The 17860-nt window shown below is 44.5% G+C and overlaps 1 protein-coding gene and 1 pseudogene across 1 annotated transcript; both read left to right on the top strand.

Moving 5' to 3' along the window:
- The first annotated feature begins 1481 nt into the window (after window positions 1-1481).
- LOC100340112 (protein lin-28 homolog A pseudogene) lies at window positions 1482-2191 on the top strand (annotated as a pseudogene).
- A 10540-nt stretch (window positions 2192-12731) lies between these two features.
- CDKN2B (cyclin dependent kinase inhibitor 2B) lies at window positions 12732-17221 on the top strand. Its single transcript, XM_002708053.5, has 2 exons — window positions 12732-13252; window positions 15603-17221. Exons 1-2 carry the CDS (start codon window positions 13097-13099, stop codon window positions 15861-15863), a joined length of 417 nt encoding a protein of 138 aa, XP_002708099.2. The 5' UTR covers window positions 12732-13096; the 3' UTR covers window positions 15864-17221.
- Window positions 17222-17860: the final 639 nt, after the last annotated feature.

The raw sequence follows: 17860 nt of genomic DNA, 5'->3' as shown, positions 1-17860 counted from the left end.
AGAAGTCCTTGGTCTATATTGCCATGTGGGATTTTACCATGCTTATTACTCCAACCTCAGTCAGCCACACTCTTGTCTCTGTCCCTATGCTCCAATCATAATCCCCTCACTATGCCAATACTTTCACCTACCTCAGAGCTTCTTCGTACAATTCCTTCTGCCTAGAGGGTTCCGTCTTGCAAGTACTACCTCTTCTCTTTGATTAGTTAAAACATCCATAGTCCTACAGACATCAACTCAAATATCCTTTTGTTACCTTGACCACAAACCAAATCACCTCTCTCACTTTGCCTGGCATCCATGACTTTGATTTCATGGCACTTTTTCTTGTTTTTTAATTATTGCTCTTTGATTTGCTCAGCACCTGTACCCAATACATTTGTATCTGTATCTGATATTTAAAGTGACTCAAAATTTTTCTACTGGATGAGTAAGTATGTTACAGAATCATTCAATACTTTATGTCAGAAATGTTGCTAACAATGCAAGTGAAAGTAGATTAAAATGCCTTTTTAGAAGGATATAAATGAGTTGCCAAGACTATGGAAGCCTTCTGAGTTTGCCAACTCCAATCTTTTTTAGACAAGGTCATAGTCAAAGTGGAAGTACACTCCTCCCTTCAGAGAAAGGTACCTCCTTCTTTGATGGCCCATTCTTTCCACTGGGATCTCACTCACAGAGAACTTTCATTTAGTTGTTTTTTTTTTTTGTTTGTTTTTTTTTTTTCCACAGTGTCTTGGCTTTCCATGCCTAAAATACTCTCATGGGCTCTTTAGCCAGATCCGAATGCCTTAAGGGCTGATTCTGAGGCCAGAGTGCTGTTTAGGACATCTGCCATTCTATGAGTCTGCTGTGTATCTCGCTTCCCATGTTGGGTTGTTCTCTCCCTTTTTTATTCTATCAGTTAGTATTAGCAGACACTAGTCTTGTTTGTGTGATCCCTTTGACTCTTAGTCCTATCATTATGATCAATTGTGAACAGAAATTGATCACCTGGACTAGTGAGATGGCATTGGTACATGCCACCTTGATGGGATTGAATTGGAATAGCCTTGGCAACTCATGACAAGAGCCTAGGGTGGTTACTGATGCCATAAACAAGAGTGTCAATTTGTTAAGTCAACAATAGGAGTCATTGTGCACTTACTCCTTATGAAGGATCTCTGTCCTTAATGCGTTATACAATGTGAATTAATGCTATAACTAGTACTCAAACAATATTTTACACTTTGTGTTTCTGTGTGGGTGCAAACTGTTGAAATCTTTATTTAATATATACTAAATTGATCTTCTGTATATAAAGATAATTGAAAATGAATCTTGATGTGAACGGAATGGGAGAGTGAGTGGGAGATGGGAGGGTTGTGGGTGGAAGGGAAGTTATGGGGGAGGGGAGCCATTGTAATCCATAAGCTGTACTTTGGAAATTTATATTTGTTAAATAAAAGTTAAAAAAAAAAGAAAGACCCTTTGCCTCCGGACTTCTCTGGGGCCAGCAGCCGCCCGACTAGGGGCCCGGGGCCGCGGGCTCTGCCGACGACCATGGGCTCCGTGTCCAACCAGCAGTTTGCAGGTGGCTGCACCAAGGCGGCGGCAAAGGCGCCCGAGGAGGCGCCGGAGGACGCGGCCCAGGCGGCGGACGAGCCGCAGCTGCTGCACGGGCCGGCATCTGTAAGTGGTTCAACGTGCTCATGGGGTTTGGCTTCCTGTCCATGACCGCCCGCGCCGGGGTCGCGCTCGACCCCCCGGTGGACGTCTTTGTGCACCAGAGTAAGCTGCACATGGAGGGCTTCCGGAGCCTGAAGGAGGGTGAAGCAGTGGAATTCACCTTCAAGAAGTCCGCCAAGGGCCTGGAATCCATCCGTGTCACCGGGCCTGGTGGGGTGTTCTGTATTGGCAGTGAGAGGCGGCCAAAGGGGAAGAGCATGCAAAAGCGCAGATCTAAAGGAGACAGGTGCTACAACTGTGGAGGTCTAGACCATCATGCCAAGGAGTGCAAGCTGCCACCCCAACCCAAGAAGTGCCACTTCTGCCAGAGCATCAGCCATATGGTGGCCTCGTGCCCCCTGAAGGCCCAGCAGGCCCCTAGCGCCCAGGGAAAGCCAGCCTACTTCCGGGACGATGAAGAGGAGATCCACAGCCCTGCCATGCTCCCTGAGGCCCAGAATTGAGCCACAGGGGTGGGGGCTGGTTTTTTGGCTATCAGGAAGTTTCAAGGAGCAGGCATCAACTGCAGAGTGGAGAAAGTGGGGACAGGGTGGGTTGGGGGAACTGGCATTGCCACGTATCCCAGGCTGGGGTTCACAGCATCACCCCTTTTTCCCTCGTGCCGGGAGGAAGGAGTGAGGCAGGGAATTCCAACCATGCTATATCCAAATGCAATTAAGGGGTTTGGGGGGGGGGGTATCACCCTGTAGCCTGCATGCTTTATCTGAGGCCCCGCGTGCCAAATCTCTAGCTTTGCAAAGTCACCTGGATGGGGGAAGTGTTCCTTTGAAGGAAGAATATGGAATAATACTTCCCTAGCCAGGGTGAGAAGACTGGTTGTGGGACCAGATTCCTGGACCCAACCCCCAAACCACTACGTCCTGTGGGAGGGACTCTCGGGAGTAAGGCAGGGTTTTCCACATCTTGTTTCCTCATAACTCGATCCTGGGACAGGGTGCTGGGAACTGTCCCAAGCAGTGGGTTGTGACGATCGGCAAAAAGGGTGGCTAGGGGAACAGTCACAGACCCGCTGCTCCTGAGCTCACTCCTGACCCCATTCTGGGCCAATGCGATTTATTTATTTGCTCCCTTGGATAACTGCACCTTGGGTCCCACTTTCTCCAGGATGCCAACTGCACTATGTGCGAACGATGTATCTTGTGCATTTGAACTTTTTTTTTTAATATAAATCATCTGGGTTTGTATTTTTGTATATTTTAATCAAAGGCCCTCATTCCTGCACTGTGTTCTCAGGTACATGAGCAATCTCAGGGATAAGTCCGCAGCAGCTCCAGGTCTGCACAGCAGGAAGGCTTTTTGTTGTTTTTATCACCTTGGAGAGCAACTATTTGGAGTGCACAGCCTATTGAACTACCTCATTTTGCCAACTGGAGCTGGCTTTTTTGCCACAGTGTCCTCTTGAAACCCCCTCCACCTTGAAAATGTTTCAGGGAGATGAAGTGTTAATGGGGTTGTCCCATGATTGAGCTCCTCCTCCCGGAAGATTGAAAATTAGTCTGGACAGGAAAATGCAGAGAAGTCAGGCCATGCCAGCTGAAAGGCCCAGAGAGGAAGCCATGGTCAAGGTTGCCTGATCCTAGGACACAGGTCTTTTGCTTCACTTAACAGAGCCATCCTTCACCAACCAGATTTAGGCGAGGCCCACTATGCACAACAGGGTGTGGGTGTTTGTGTGCACACATGCATGTGTGAAAAATGGGAGCTGGTAAGGATGAGTTGAAGACCAATAACCCTGTATCCATTCTGTGCTGTCCAGGGGTGAACATGAAGCAAGGACTAAAAAATCCTTAACCTTCCCAAATTCTTGGCTTCCAGGGAGACCCACAAGTGAGGGCCTCGGTGGTGGTGTCCGGAGCCAGTGTCCTGCCCTGTGACTGTAGTGATGACTGTGTCATGGTAACTAAAGGAGAAGGGGGTTTCATGTACATGCTGAGAGATTACCGCCACCTACCTCACTGTGTTGAAACGGGACAAATGCAATAGAACGCATTGGATGATGTGTGTCTGGTCCTGGGTTCCTGTCTCCCCCAAATGCTGCCCCCCTTCAGTTATTGTATTGTCTGGGCTTTGTAGGACTTCACTGCGTCTCTGAGTTGGTGATTGCTAGGTGGCCTAGTTTGTGTAAATATAATGTGTTGGTCTTTCTCCATGTTCTTTTGGGGTTTTATTGTTTACAAACTTCTTTTTGTATTGAGAGAAAAATAGCCAAAGCATCTTTGACAGAAGGTTCTGCACCAGGCAGAAGGATCTGAAACACAGGAGGCTCTCTTCTTGAAGCGGGGATCTTAAGCTGTCTTTGGTGTTCCCCTTCCCCTATCCTATTCTGGATCTCTGTCCTTAAAATTTGACTTCTAACCTACCCTCTTCTCCATTCCCCCACCCACACGTAAACATTGAATCCTGGGTGTCTCCACACCTCTAAAGGATTCATGCAAAAATCCTGAACAAAATAGGAAGCCTCCGCCCCTTGTTCCCAACCTCCTGAGTCAAGACCATTTCCTGATGGGACTCATGCCAAAGACTTAAGACACTGATGCATTTGGATGGGTCAGACCTCAATTTATCCGAAAGAAGAGAAGCTATTGGGCACCTTCTGTGTAGAAAAGGGGTTTGGAGATCAAGAAGGGGACTATGAATGTACATCCAAGTCACTCAGGAACTTTTATGCAGGTGCAAGAAACTTATGTCAAAGTGGCCATAAGATTGTTTGATAGGAGACGGACGAATGTAACTCCATGTTTACTGCTAGAAACCAAAGCTTTATGTGAAATCTTGAATTTATGGGCGGGAGGGAGGGAGGGTAGGAAAGCTTGCCTCTGTTCTTTGGCTGACCCCACCCCACCCCCCCATTCCTGAACTGCAGGAGAATAAGCCCCCTTGGGTTTGGTGACCCCATCACTGGGGATTGTGTATTTGAAGGTTGATTTTTGCTGTACTGGGTTCCTCCTTTCCCATTTTCTAATTGCTTTGTAACACATATGCTGACTCTCCCCATCCCTTCTCCTTTCCCTGGGGAAATACAATGAATAAATCAAGACTTATTGGTACTAAAAAAAAAAAGAAAGATATAAATGTGGAGCTGGCACTGTGGTGCAGTAGGTTAAGCCTCCACCTGCAGCACTGGAATCCCATGTGGGTGCTGGTTCCAGTCCTGGTTGCTCCACTTCTGATCCAGCTCCCTGCTATTGGCCTGGGAAAGCAGAATCTGGCCCAAGTGCTTATGCCCCTATACCCATTTGGGAGACCCAGAAGAAGCTCCTGGATCCTGGTTTCTGATCAGCTCCAGCTGCTGGGCCATTTGGGGAGTGAACCAGTGGGTGGAAGACCTCTCTCTCTCTCTCTCTCTCTTTTTCTTTCTCTCTTTCCCTCTCTCTTTCACTTTCTCTGTCTGTAACTCTGCCTCTCAACTAAATAAATAAATCCTTAAGAAAGAAAAGGATGTAAATATGTAGCTATAATTTACATCACACTCAAGGTACATGTTAGCAGCAATATAAGAGTATGACTTCACAAAAGGCAAGAACATTGAGAACGGCAAGAAGGAAGAAAAGAGGTCATCAGAATCCAAACTGTGGAGAAGAAATTGCTCTAGATGAAGTCCAAGATTTTTGGATGTAGCAAAAAAACAGGCATTGATTACTTTGGCAATTGGTTACCAAGATTATGAGTGAAGGCAGGATTACAGACAGATGAAGACTTCGTGGAAATGGAGATAATAAATAAATACTTTCCTTCCAAGGACCTTAAATTCTGAACTTGTCAGTTACTTAGCAAATGCATTTAGAGATTCTGAATGTAACTGGGCAGGTGTGGAAAAACAGCCTGATCTTAAAGAAGGAAGTAGATTACCCATAAAAGCAGAGAATTCTTTACTTCATAATTAAATCATCTCTAGGGGCCGGCGCTATTGCAAATTGGATAAAGCCACCACCTGCAGTGCCGGCATTCCATATGGGTGCCTGTTCAAGTCCCAGCTTCTCCACTTCCAATCCAGCTCTATGCTATGGCCTGGGAAAGCAGTAAAAGATGGCCCAAGTCCTTGGGTCCCTGCACCCACATGTGAGAACTGGAAGAAGCTCTTGGCTCCTGGCTTCAGATTGGCACAACTCTAACCATTGCAGCCAATTGGGGAGTGAACTAGTGGATGGAAGACCTCTCTTTCTGCTTCTCCTTCTCTGTGTAACTCTGACTTTCAAATAAATAAATAAATCTTTAAAAGAATTAAATCATCTCATTTATTCCATTTCTTTGTATTCATGTGTTAACTAAATCAATTACTTCTCAAAGAGTTGCATCAAAAAGAGCATTTTGGGTATTTTTCAGTCTCATTTTTGGTGGAAACAAAGATCTGGGGACACTGGTGGTTCAAACATGGTCCAAAAGCACACATTATTGAATTTTTAACAGCTTTCTGACCATTCATGTAGACAAAAATATGCATAATTACTGAGTTTAAAAATGATTTATGTTTTACAAATAAACACGAAAGTCTAGAAATACAATTACAAACTGGGTAGTAAAATACCCTGATAGCACCATATTGTGCTTTTGTATACCTTTTCCTACCAAAAAGAACCAGCACTCCCTTGAGAAATAGTTATATGGTGTGCAGAACAAAAAAAAATGTGCAAGATAAAACTAGAGTGTATTGTCAAACCAAAAATCAAAGATTGAGTCAAAGACCACTGGTATTATTTCAGAAAGATTCAGGAAGAGAGCAGAGGCTCCCACTGACCAAAGGACTTGAGCATCAATAGGAATAATAACTATAGGAGACTGAAATATATCAATTATGTTTAAATACTTAAGTTCATAATAACATTAAAATTATTAGCCACCTTTGAAATATGCTAGATATTCAACCCATTATTTTTGAAAACTTAACAAATAAATTTGAAAATAAACAGTTTATTCTTTCTTATATGTACATGACAGCAACCAAGTAGATGTTTAAAAAAATTTCCTGTTCATAGAAATATTCCAGCTAGTAAATGAAGAATGGATGCAAAAATTGGAAGATCACCTTTTGCAACCTTCAAGGAAAGAATAAGTCTAAGAAGTAATTATCAATGACTGCCTATTGGTCAAAGGACGGTACTACTTATGAGATATTTTTGCCAAAACAGCAAACCTGAATTACATCCAGACTCTAGATCTAAGTAGTAGATGACAAGAAATACAAGTGACACACTACAAAGAAATCTTGAATATATGAAATGATTGATGCCAGTTATCCTAATTTGATCATTAAAATGTATGTATGTATCAAAATACTACATTGTACCCCATAAACATGTACATTTATTGTTTCAATAAAAACAAATAATCTAATAAAAAAGAAATATAAAGGACAAAGAAAAAAATTAAGTGTCATTATAAAGAAGCATTCAAAAAAATCCAGGCTTTAGAAAATTATAAAACAATCAAATTCCATAACAAACAAATTGAAAGAGAGAAAATGAAGAGAAAAAGGGAAACTATAAATAAAGAGACATAAGAAACTGGTATCAATTTCAATGTGTTAACTTTATTTTCATCCTTATTGAAATACACAAACCATCTATAATAATTTTAAAGGAAATGAAAATCAATAAATGTAAAAATTACATGTTTCACGTGCTAAACTGAGGCCCCCTTAAAATTCATGTTAACAGCCGGCGCCGCGGCTCACTAGGCTAATCCTCCGCCTTGTGGCGCCGGCACACCGGGTTCTAGTCCCAGTCGGGGCATCGGATTCTGTCCCAGTTGCCCCTCTTCCAGGCCAGCTCTCTGCTATGGCCAGGGAGTGCAGTGGAGTATGGCCCAAGTGCTTGGGCCCTGCACCCCATGGGAGACCAGGAGAAGTACCTGGCTCCTGGCTTCGGATCAGCGCGATGTGCCGGCTGCAGCGCGCTGGCTGCGGCGGCCATTGGAGGGTGAACCAACGGCAAAGGAAGACCTCTCTCTCTCTCTCTCTCTCACTGTCCACTCTGCCTGTCCAAAAAAAAAAAAAATTCATGTTAACATCCTAGCGCTCCAGTATATCACAATGTGACTGTTTTTGGAGTTAGATGATTAAGTTAAAATGAGGCTATTCGAATGGGCCTACCCCAAACCAACTGGTATCCTTATAAGAGGAAATTTGGGCACACGAAAAGGACACCAGGGACATGCATGCAGAGGGATGATCTGAAGAAGCATCAGGAGAGAGACCATTTGCAAGCAAAGAAAAGAGATCTCGGGAAAAACCAAAACCATAAGAAAGTGAATTTCTGCTGTGTAAGCACTATCAAACTAATACAGTTGTTAAAATGGCAAATATGCCCACCATCCAATTAAACTTAAGAAACACATATAGGAAAATAGAAGGAAAAGTCTCTTGGTTCCTTGACAGTAACTCTCAACTGATGGAATGGAGAAAAATTACACCTGCTGGTAGGAAGTGGGCCAAATATAAATTGAAAAGCCCCCAAAGTGATTTTAAAGGCCCTTCTCTCCCCCCTTGGAGACATTTAGAAATATCATCTTGGACCCACCTATATGCAAAAAAAAACACATAAGTGACAACATGGTTATATCACTACTCTTAGACACTTGATTCTATTAACACTTGTATAGTGAGTTCACGTATTTCACCAACTAGAATATAAACATTGTCACTAGTGATCTGCTTTAGGTACAATATTGGAATTCGTTCCACTCATTGCCCTCTATCGAGCTCCAAAAGTCTTTGCCAAACTACCATTTACTTTATTCTCACTTATATATTCTCCACCCTATTAAAATATATGGTTGTGACCCCTCCAATGCCCACTATGCTCATATCCACTTTATCTCTGACGTGTGTTTAAAGTATTCACAACAGGTTGTGTTTCATCCTAAAAACAGATGGGTTTCAGAGAGAGGCAAAATGTCTCATTATCTCACTCTTGTCTAAGACAAATGAGCTATTGTATTATGTGTGAAATGACATCTTTGAAGTCTGTTAAGGGTGTGCTATGAGGTGAGCCATCTGGAAAACAATGTACACTGGAAAATAATTATAAGCCAGCTTATTGGTTTTTTTCCAGTTAAGCCGACCATGACTGCCGCTAAGTACACTATGCAGTGTAAGCAGTAGAAAGGCTCTGAAGTTACACAGGTTAGATACCACCACTAACAGCAGTAAGCCAGTATTCAACTTTCCTCTCTGATCCTTTTGTCATCTTTAAAACTGAAACAATACATGCTGCTCATGACTTTTATCAGATTTAAATTAAATAATCCTTGTTAAATTCTTGGAACAAAGTAATCAATAAGTATGATTTATCTTCTTTAAAATATACAGGATACTTTATATTCTTTATTCAGAGAATATTGGATAATCTAATAATATATGGAAACCAAGTGAAGCAGTCTTGTTTTTTTTAAAAAGTCCGTTGAGTTTCCATGTAAATTCCTTTTTGATTCAGAGGAGAAAGGGGCTTTGGAGGATCAAATGGGAAGCTCCTAGAATTCAGTCTGGAGAAGGTTAGGACCACCCAGACATGCAGACTAGGGGAGCGCTGTCCGTGGTGCTGGGAGCTGCGAGTGCCCCAGCAACATTTCCTCAGCACAAAGTACTTTTCCAGTCAACTTGTTTAGGGCAAATCACGTAACGGTCTCTGGAAGGTTTCAGTTATTCTGCTCTTTGGCTCCTTTCTCAATCTTGCAAGTCCTTACCTATGTCCTTTCAAGAAATTTTCTTACCTTATTAACTCCAAGTAGTTTTATTTTTCAGAAATTTTGGTCTTGCCTACAAGAATGTGGCTCAGAAATAGGCTCAGAGTATCTTTTCCCAATCTTTTTGATATGTTTCAGAGAAATACAAGACTCAAAGCGATAACACATGAAATAATTAATTTATTATGCTTCTATAAAGATTCTTTTCAACTGGGATTGATCTTGTGACACAGAAGACTAAACTGCTGTCTAGAATGGTGGCATGCCATGGCAGAGTGCCAGTTAAAGATCCAGCTGCTCTGTTTCTGATCCAGCTCCCTGCTATTGCTCCTGGGAGAGCTATGGAGGATGGACCAAGTGTTTGGGCCCTTGCCACCCAAATGGGAGACCAGGATGGTGTTACTGGCTCCTGGCTCTATTGAGGCCATTTGAGGAGTGAACCAGTGGATTAATCTCTCTCTCTCTCTCTCTCTCTCTCTCTCTCTCATTCTCTCTATGCCTTTCAGATAAATAAATAACTTTTTTAGAAAATTTATTTTTATTTATTTGAAAGATGGAGTTAGAGAGAGAGAGAGAGAAGTCTCCCATTCGCTGTCTCACTCCCCAGATGGCCGCAACAGCCAGAGCTGTGCCAATCCGAAGCCAGGAGCCAGAAGCTTCCTCTGGGTCTCACATGCCAGTGCAGGGGCCCAAGGACCTGGGACATCCTCCAGTGCTATCCCAGGCCATAGCAGAGAGCTGGATCAGAAGAGGAGCAGCCGGGACTAGAACCAGTGCCCAAATGGGATGCCAGCGCTTCTGGCCGGGGCTTTAACCCACTGCGCCATGGTGCTAGCCACATAAAAAACTCTTTTTTAAAAGATTCTCTTCAGTTGGTCCTTCATCCAAAAAATTTTCCCTGAACCTCCACTCAGAGTTAAGTTCCCCTCTTCTTTACCCCCAAAATGTACTGTAGTTGTATCTCTCAGAAAAAATTGCCATATTTAAGTTGCAACTCTCTATTTCTCAGTTTTGTGTGCTACAACTGAGAGTTTCTTAAAAGTTAGGATCCCTATCTTACTCAACTTTGAACTCCTTGAAATACAGTACATGCTCAATTAAGCTTTGTTGAACTAAATTTAGTTACTGGATTCACTACAGAGAAACTCTTAGCAACATTCCTTAAAAGGCAACTGTTGTTGTGGATTCGTTCTGAGAGAAGGAGCGTGGGGGGGGGGGGGGGACAAGAGATGCAGAGTCACCACACAGACCCCGGGGAATTGGGTGAAAGCAGGCCAGAGGCGAGCAGCCCACGGACTCGTTTAGTTCAGTTGGTACAGCAGCTTATATAGCCAAGGCAGCCAATCTGGTCAAGGGGCAATCTATGCCCTAATCAATCACAGCCTGTTGCCAGGCAGGCTCCATTGTCATGTGGTTTCCGAAGCCATCCAATCACAGCCTGTTGCCAGGCAGTTTCTGTTGCCAGTGGCCATATTGGCGTGGCCTTCTCATTCCACTATAGGCAACCTTCCTAGTTACATTAGACTGTGTGCTTCATTTTGGAGCAGCCAGGCTTTGTTGATGAAGATATTCTAGACTGAGTCTATTTGCCACTGCATCTATCAACATCAGCCCAGTGCTCAGCCAATCAGGTGACTGACAAAGAACCTATGGCATACATTTCAAGGGCTCTGGCTTCCCACTGCCTTCTTTTCTTTTTCCTCTACTCCTCTCAGCCTACCTTCTCACCTATCATTCCCCACAACAAGGATTGTGCTTGGTGACTGGTCCTCAAGGAGAAAAATGGCTTATCCATATTTTTCATCTAGAAGTAGATTTCTATTCCTTTGGCCCAACTAGGAAGGGGGTGGTTGTTAACAAATGAAATAACATTTTCCCAGATGAATGTGGATGTTCAGATGAGAACAATAGTTAGAGAAATTAAGGAAGTTGAAAACTAAGAAACAGCAGGTGAGATGTGAAAGAGAACTTGCTATGCATACTGCCTCCTTCCCTGCCCACTCCTAGTGAATTTCAGCCCTGTTGGGGCTCATCAGTAGGTCTTCATCCTTGCATGCCACCTTCATGGGCCACACTGTGTGTAAGGAAAGAGCTTTTTCTTTTCCTACATTGATTTGCCAGAGAGGGAATAGGATCTAAGGCATGCTACAAGAAACATGCTGAGAAGTCTGTCATTCTTGAATAAGCTAGCAAATGACTCGTAAGACTGCCTTTTTCAGCACTCTGAACCAAAACAATTTTCTAAATAAGAACCCTTCAGTGTTAGGAGAGGTCCACTCTCAAGTAATTCATCACCAAAGTTCTTAGGAAATAGACACATAATTTTTTGCTCCCGTCCTATTTCAAGTTGCAATTTTTTTTATCTTTAAAGCAGTAAATATGTTGATTCAAACTCACCCAGCAAGTAGGAAAGAGAAAATAGCACTTGGCCTTTAAATCTTCAGAGGCCAATTTAATGACAGGTTCAGCCTGTTTAATGACAGGATCAATACCACACCCCTGTTTTATTATGTTTCATTATTACTGCATAAATGTCCTTTATTACTCATGAAAAATAAAAATCAAATACTTGCCGAGCTGGGTTTAAATAGGTAAGAGTGCAAACAAAGATATACTGTACAAATATCAAACAGGGATCTCAGATTCTTTTTTTTCTTTTTTAAATTTTATTTAAGTTATACAAGTTTCATATATTTCTTATACACAGATTTAGGTCAGATTCTTAAAATACATACTGTGCCAGGTTGCCCCTCTCGATTTTGGACTAGGTTTTGGGGGAGTATTTTCTATTTTGCTTTCTTTTGCTTTTAGGATTGTGCTCATAATTCAAACATGGAAAGAATCTAAAAAGTAGGGTTCTCGGGATTTTTTTCACTGTCGTCCTGGTGGAAATAGGAAAACACACCAAAAGCAACGCTAAAATGCAAGATGTGAAACCCGTGAAGTTCAAGCACTGCTTGAGGATGAACTTAACCTGCACGGCAGGTGCAGGGCTGTCACGTTCAGGTACTCTAGTAGGGCTGGAGGTTTCTTCACGGCCTTCCTCGGCCACTCCATTGCACAAGGAGCGACTAACAGCAGCCCTCTGCTCCGCCTGCTGGGGATTTGGAGCGGAGCGCTGTGGGGCAACGTCTCCGAATCGCTCCGGGCAGCACGCAGATGGCGCTCCCGCAGGCTCCCGGCGTGGCGACTGGCGCATGCGTCGCAGAGCCTCACGGGGACGCGCCCCCGTCGGCTGTGACGTCATCGGCTGCGGGCGGGGCTGCTGCGGAGCCAGAGGGCCGGTCCCGCGGGCGCCGGCGGGACAGTGGGCGGAGCCTAAGGGGGTGGGGCGGGTGCAGCCCCGCCGCCCAGCTGGACACGGAATTCATTCCCGGCTGGCTCGCAGCTCTGCCGGAGTGAGGCCGGGCAGCGAGGACGCCGAGAAAGCGCCCGCTCGGCTGCGGCTGCGGCCGCGCGAAGGGTTTTTCCCAGGAGTGAGCTGAGCGCGGCCGCGGGTTCGTGGGCGCCAGAAAAAGCCTGGAGCTCGTCAAGGCCGTGCGGCCATTGCATCGGCTCCCAAGTCGCACGAGGACGGCGAGCGGGGACAGAAGCTGCGCTGAGCTCTCCCGGGGAGGGGAGAGCGCGCCGAGGCGGGGTGGCCAAAGAGGGAGGAGTGGCGGGCCGCCCCGAGTGTAGGGGCCGTGGAATGCGAGACGAGGACAAGGGCATGCTCGGTGGTGCAGGCAGCGATGCGGGCCTGGCCAGCGCCGCGGCGCGGGGCCAAGTGGAGAAGGTGCGGCAGCTCCTGGAAGCCGGCGCGGATCCCAACGGAGTCAACCGCTTCGGGAGGCGCCCGATCCAGGTAGCCGGGGCCCCGGGGCCGCGCCGGCAGGGGGCGCAAGAGCGCGGGGCGCGGCCGCCGCGGGTCCGAGCTGGGGCCGAGGTCGCGGCCGCAGCCTGGCCAGCTGCAGGGGGAGGCCAGTCGTTAGGCTGGTTTTTACGCAACAAAAAAATCCTCAAGAAAGGGGTGGACTAACCCACTGCTCCGCTTTGGTTTTCTTTTGAACGGCGGGGAAATAGCAATACCAGGGTACTGCTATTGGAAAACGGTTTTAAACGATGCTTATCTTGTTGCAAAAAGAAATCGAAATCTATGCATACGTGGGATTTTCAAAAAGTTCGTGGAAAATGCGTGTTGGGCAAAAACAATAGATTTCAAAAAAATTTTTTGCACCAAAATAAGCTTGTGTTTAAATTCTGTTTTCCAGTAACTTTTCGAATTACCACCATACTTGCTCTACCGTCTCGTGATTAAAGATGCAGAGAATGGAGAGAACAGGGGGAAGGAGAAGTTATTTGGGGAGGATGGATCTTTTTGTCTCCTTTCAGTGACAAAGATGTTATAAGTTACACAATCTATGTTGGATTTAAGAAATTTACAATATCATAATGCATGAGAAAAAATTAGTGAACTTTTAAGCCTCCATGTGGAATCCTTTATATTTTCTCTCATAGGAGTGAACTGAATTCAAAGAGACGAGATCATATTCCTCAACAACACTCCTTAATTCCTTTTATGTTAGTGTTTCTTGAGTGATTAAAATATGCTGCTCCATATTTTTATTGTTTTAACGACTATACTCAGCAATTCAATTACAAAACCAATTCTGCAGCAACTATTAGATTCTTTCTGATTGGTACAGGACATTCACAAGTAGTCTCTTCATCGTTAAAATGCACTTATCAGTGTTTTGGTATTAATGCTGCTATTATTAATTAGTACTGACATTTTTTACATTCCTTTAAAATCTAACAGCATGCTTTTGAACTTTACTGTGACCCTTATGGTCATAGTCACTATTCTCCTCACTGCCACTCTCCAGAACTAAGCTGATATTAAAGGATCTCATTAATAGTGTAGATTTTTAAAGAAAATACATGTTCATTCCATTTGACTTTTTAGAAAAGTAAAGTTAGGAAGATTTGAAAGAAGCAAAGATATTGTAAAGTGATTCTTAAAGACTTAAAATGATATTAATAGTTATAAAAGCAAGTTTTCTAATTTGTGTTTTTAATTTACCATTTACTGAGACACTAAGAACCACTCCCTCCCCTTCTCTCTATATAAAATACTTTGTACATCATTTGTAAGAATGATTTATGTTTATCATAGTTTCTGAGGAAAAAAATAAAAGTTTTTATATTCTTGAAACAAGACTAAAGGTGTACTGCCTTTCAATTGTATTAACATTTTGAAGCACATAAATTCACAAGAGCAAATAAGTTTTTTGGCAGTTATCAAAAATTGTTTATTGTTAACAAAAATATGAAAGCAAATGCTTACATAATGCACATATATATACAGATGAATGAATGCTATAGGCTTATTCCTCTGAAACATTTTTAGTTATGCATCATTTCTGATTTCACTGATAATGTACAAACTATACAGCAAAACATTTACTATCTAATGTAAAATCATGTAGGAGGTAAATATGTATGTTAATTTTACAGTTATATTTATATTACACTCTAAATTTTAGTCTGCCTCTATAACATTAACTTAAAAGGTGAAAAGCTGTGAACCATTAATTCAAGATAAGTCATTTGTTTTCGTCGTTTTATAGAGTATGCCTGACTTGTTTTACTTTGTCCTCTAATCTCCAAGTTTGTCTCGGATTATCAGATTACATTTGGTTTATGAGCAGACACATGTGACAGAAAAAACAGGAGCCTCTTACAAGAGAATTACGTTGTTTCTTATTTTCTCCCCTAAAACATTACTCCAACCTCCCCCCCACACACACACACAAAACAGGTGACTACCTAACAAATATTTTTAAACCTAGATTATGGTGCATGGGCAACAAGGAGAATAAAACTTTATAAGGCATTCAAGTTTAATTCTGCTCATAAATCACTTAACCAGCTAGATTCTCATGTTGCAGTAGAAATCGATCATTGATTTTGCCCTCAGTGTAGATATTATTATTTTGCCGCGTGCTCTCACGTCTGGAGAGTAAGATGGAATTTAATTTAATCTGAATAAGACTGGGAGGAGGTGGGTGACCTGCGTAGCATAAGAGGAGGAAGCCGACCCCTGGGGCTGGTCGCACCCTTGCTTTTGATCCAGGTGTAAGTGCGTGTCTCCTGGCAGCGGCCTAGCCGCCCCGCCGGCACCCTCGCCCTGACCGCTCTTCCCTCTCGCGCAGGTCATGATGATGGGCAGCGCCCGCGTGGCCGAGCTGCTGCTGCTCCACGGCGCCGAGCCCAACTGCGCCGACCCCGCCACCCTCAGCCGACCGGTGCACGACGCCGCCCGGGAGGGCTTCTTGGACACGCTGGTGGCGCTGCACCGGGCCGGGGCGCGGCTGGACGTGCGCGACGCCGGGGGCCGCCTGCCCGTGGACCTGGCTGAGGAGCGGGGCCACCGCGACGTCGCTCGGTACCTGCGCGCCGCCGCGGGGGACTGAGGGCGGCGGCGGGCGGCCGCCCACGACCAAGGGTTCTCCCTCGCCAGTCCCCCATCCCTTCCCGCTTTCAAAGAGGGCTGCAAACGTGGAGCGGCACTAAGCCCGCGAACTTTCCGGAGCGGCTCAAGCCCCAGGAGGAGGAGGAGATCAAACGCGTTTGTAAACTCTGGATCCGACCCTCGGCACTCACCTGGAAGCCAGACGCGGACAGCTGGCGCAGGTGGGCTTCCTGCCCGATTTAGGAGCTGGTGACGCTGCAGGGGTCGTCTGCTTTGCGGGACTCTCTGCCGGAAAGTGCACGTGACTTCCTGGAGCGACCCCAGGAGCCTGGAGTTCTCCACACAGCTGATCCTGGGGGCTGGAGGAAGGGGGCAGCATTTGGCGATTCGGAGGGGGCGGATGTCCCGCAGGCCCCCACTGACCTCGGTGGAGCTCCAGCTTCGGACGTCAGGGCCTGGAGGCTGCAGAACGCGGGCCACACAGGGGTCGAGGTTGGCTTCACGAAGTGCCCAGCCTACCTTGGGTGATGCGGTGCAAGGCGCGCCACCAGCAGAGCAAAATTCTCTCCAAGTCCAGATAAAGGACGGGAGCGACAGCAGACTAGCCCCCAAATTCTGAAACCCCTGGCTCGGCTCCCCACGACGCAGAGGAGCGAGTTTTTGAAAAGGTGCTGGCTCCTGCGCTTCGCCCGTGGAGGGCGGGACTCTCATGGCGTTCCGAGGCAGAGCACAGCAAACCGCGGGCCGACCGCAGTGAGCGTTAACTGCAGCGGGTGCTGTAACGACTTGCTGCTTCCGCGTTTCTCAGCCTACAGACTTCCCTGTGAATCGCCTCTTGGAAAGGTTCCGTGATGTTTTCCACTTTTGCATTGTTCTTCTGTAACTGCCTCATTTAATGCGGATACTTTAAAGAACATGTCGGCGGAGGTGAGGAAGAACTCCAACTCTAAAATGAAGTTATGGCAGCATGTCAAACTCCCGGTGCTACTGCTTAGATTGCTTTCATTCTTAACCTATTTATTTCCTTGTGAAAATGTTGATCGTTTCCTTTATTCCTTTATGAAGAGTGTCTCAGGGGGTCAAACTATGAACTATTCCAAAGGTCTTTGAGAGATAGATGTCCTTGTCCAGGAAATTATCTTGGAATATTTCCCAAAAGGTTGTTGAAAAAGTAGATGGTGTCTAAAACTGCTGAAATGTTCTGTTGGTAGCTCCTGGGGTTTCTTAATATCTGCTGAACAAACTAATGGTGCACTCCCTTGAGATTTCATTGCCATTGTTCCTTGGCTCGCTATAGCATTGGAACAATGGTTAATTCACTGTTTTAATAAAGAATAAACAACAGAGATTGAACTCAAAGATATGAGTGATTTGACTAAGAAATGTGTTTACATGGATTTGCCACTACTGAGAATGTACAAAGACCTGAGGAGCTCACTTCTCTCACCCTTTGTAATCATTATTGGTAAGTGATTCCAACAGTAATTTATAAAAACTGGCTACACATACCTCGGAAAGTTAAATGTAAGATTTATGCATGTCTTATGCTTCTAAATGTCCAGCATACTATATGTACATATAAAGAGAGAAAAGGAAACAACAAACTAATTTGAGAGTAGATTTATAAAAAGGATTACCTTTGAGCTGAATACAAAAATCTTTACTTCCCCATCAATTACTCATTACCCCAAACTGATATATTATTGGGACAAGTTAGTTGAACGAAGACCAGACTATGTCTTACTGGGGGAAAGATGTTTATTAACATATAATTTATACTAAGCATGCTTCAAAATACACTTCTCCATGTAACAGTTAAACCTGTGAGATAGGTATTGTTTCCCAGATGAGGACAAAAAGGCAGAGAAATACCCAACAACTTGCCAGAGGTAACAGAATACTCATTCCTGGATATGCAAAGTTAGACTCTCTGGTTCCCAAGATGTGGAGTTCATTTAGTAAACAGTAGAAGGTATTTGTGAGGTGTTCTGTTTTGTG

This window comes from Oryctolagus cuniculus, chromosome 1 (assembly GCF_964237555.1).
Source record: "Oryctolagus cuniculus chromosome 1, mOryCun1.1, whole genome shotgun sequence".
NCBI lineage: Eukaryota > Metazoa > Chordata > Mammalia > Lagomorpha > Leporidae > Oryctolagus > Oryctolagus cuniculus.
The sequence above is the reverse complement of the archived record's forward strand: the minus strand, read 5'-3'. Positions and strand labels throughout refer to the sequence as shown.

Excerpts from the sequence above, each read along its gene's own strand:
- CDKN2B (XM_002708053.5), top strand. The coding sequence starts at position 13,097 with ATGCGAGACGAGGACAAGGGCATGCTCGGTGGTGCAGGCAGCGATGCG. Across the intron at positions 13,253-15,602 it reads TCGGGAGGCGCCCGATCCAG|GTCATGATGATGGGCAGCGC; the intron begins GTAGCCGGGGCC and ends CCTCTCGCGCAG.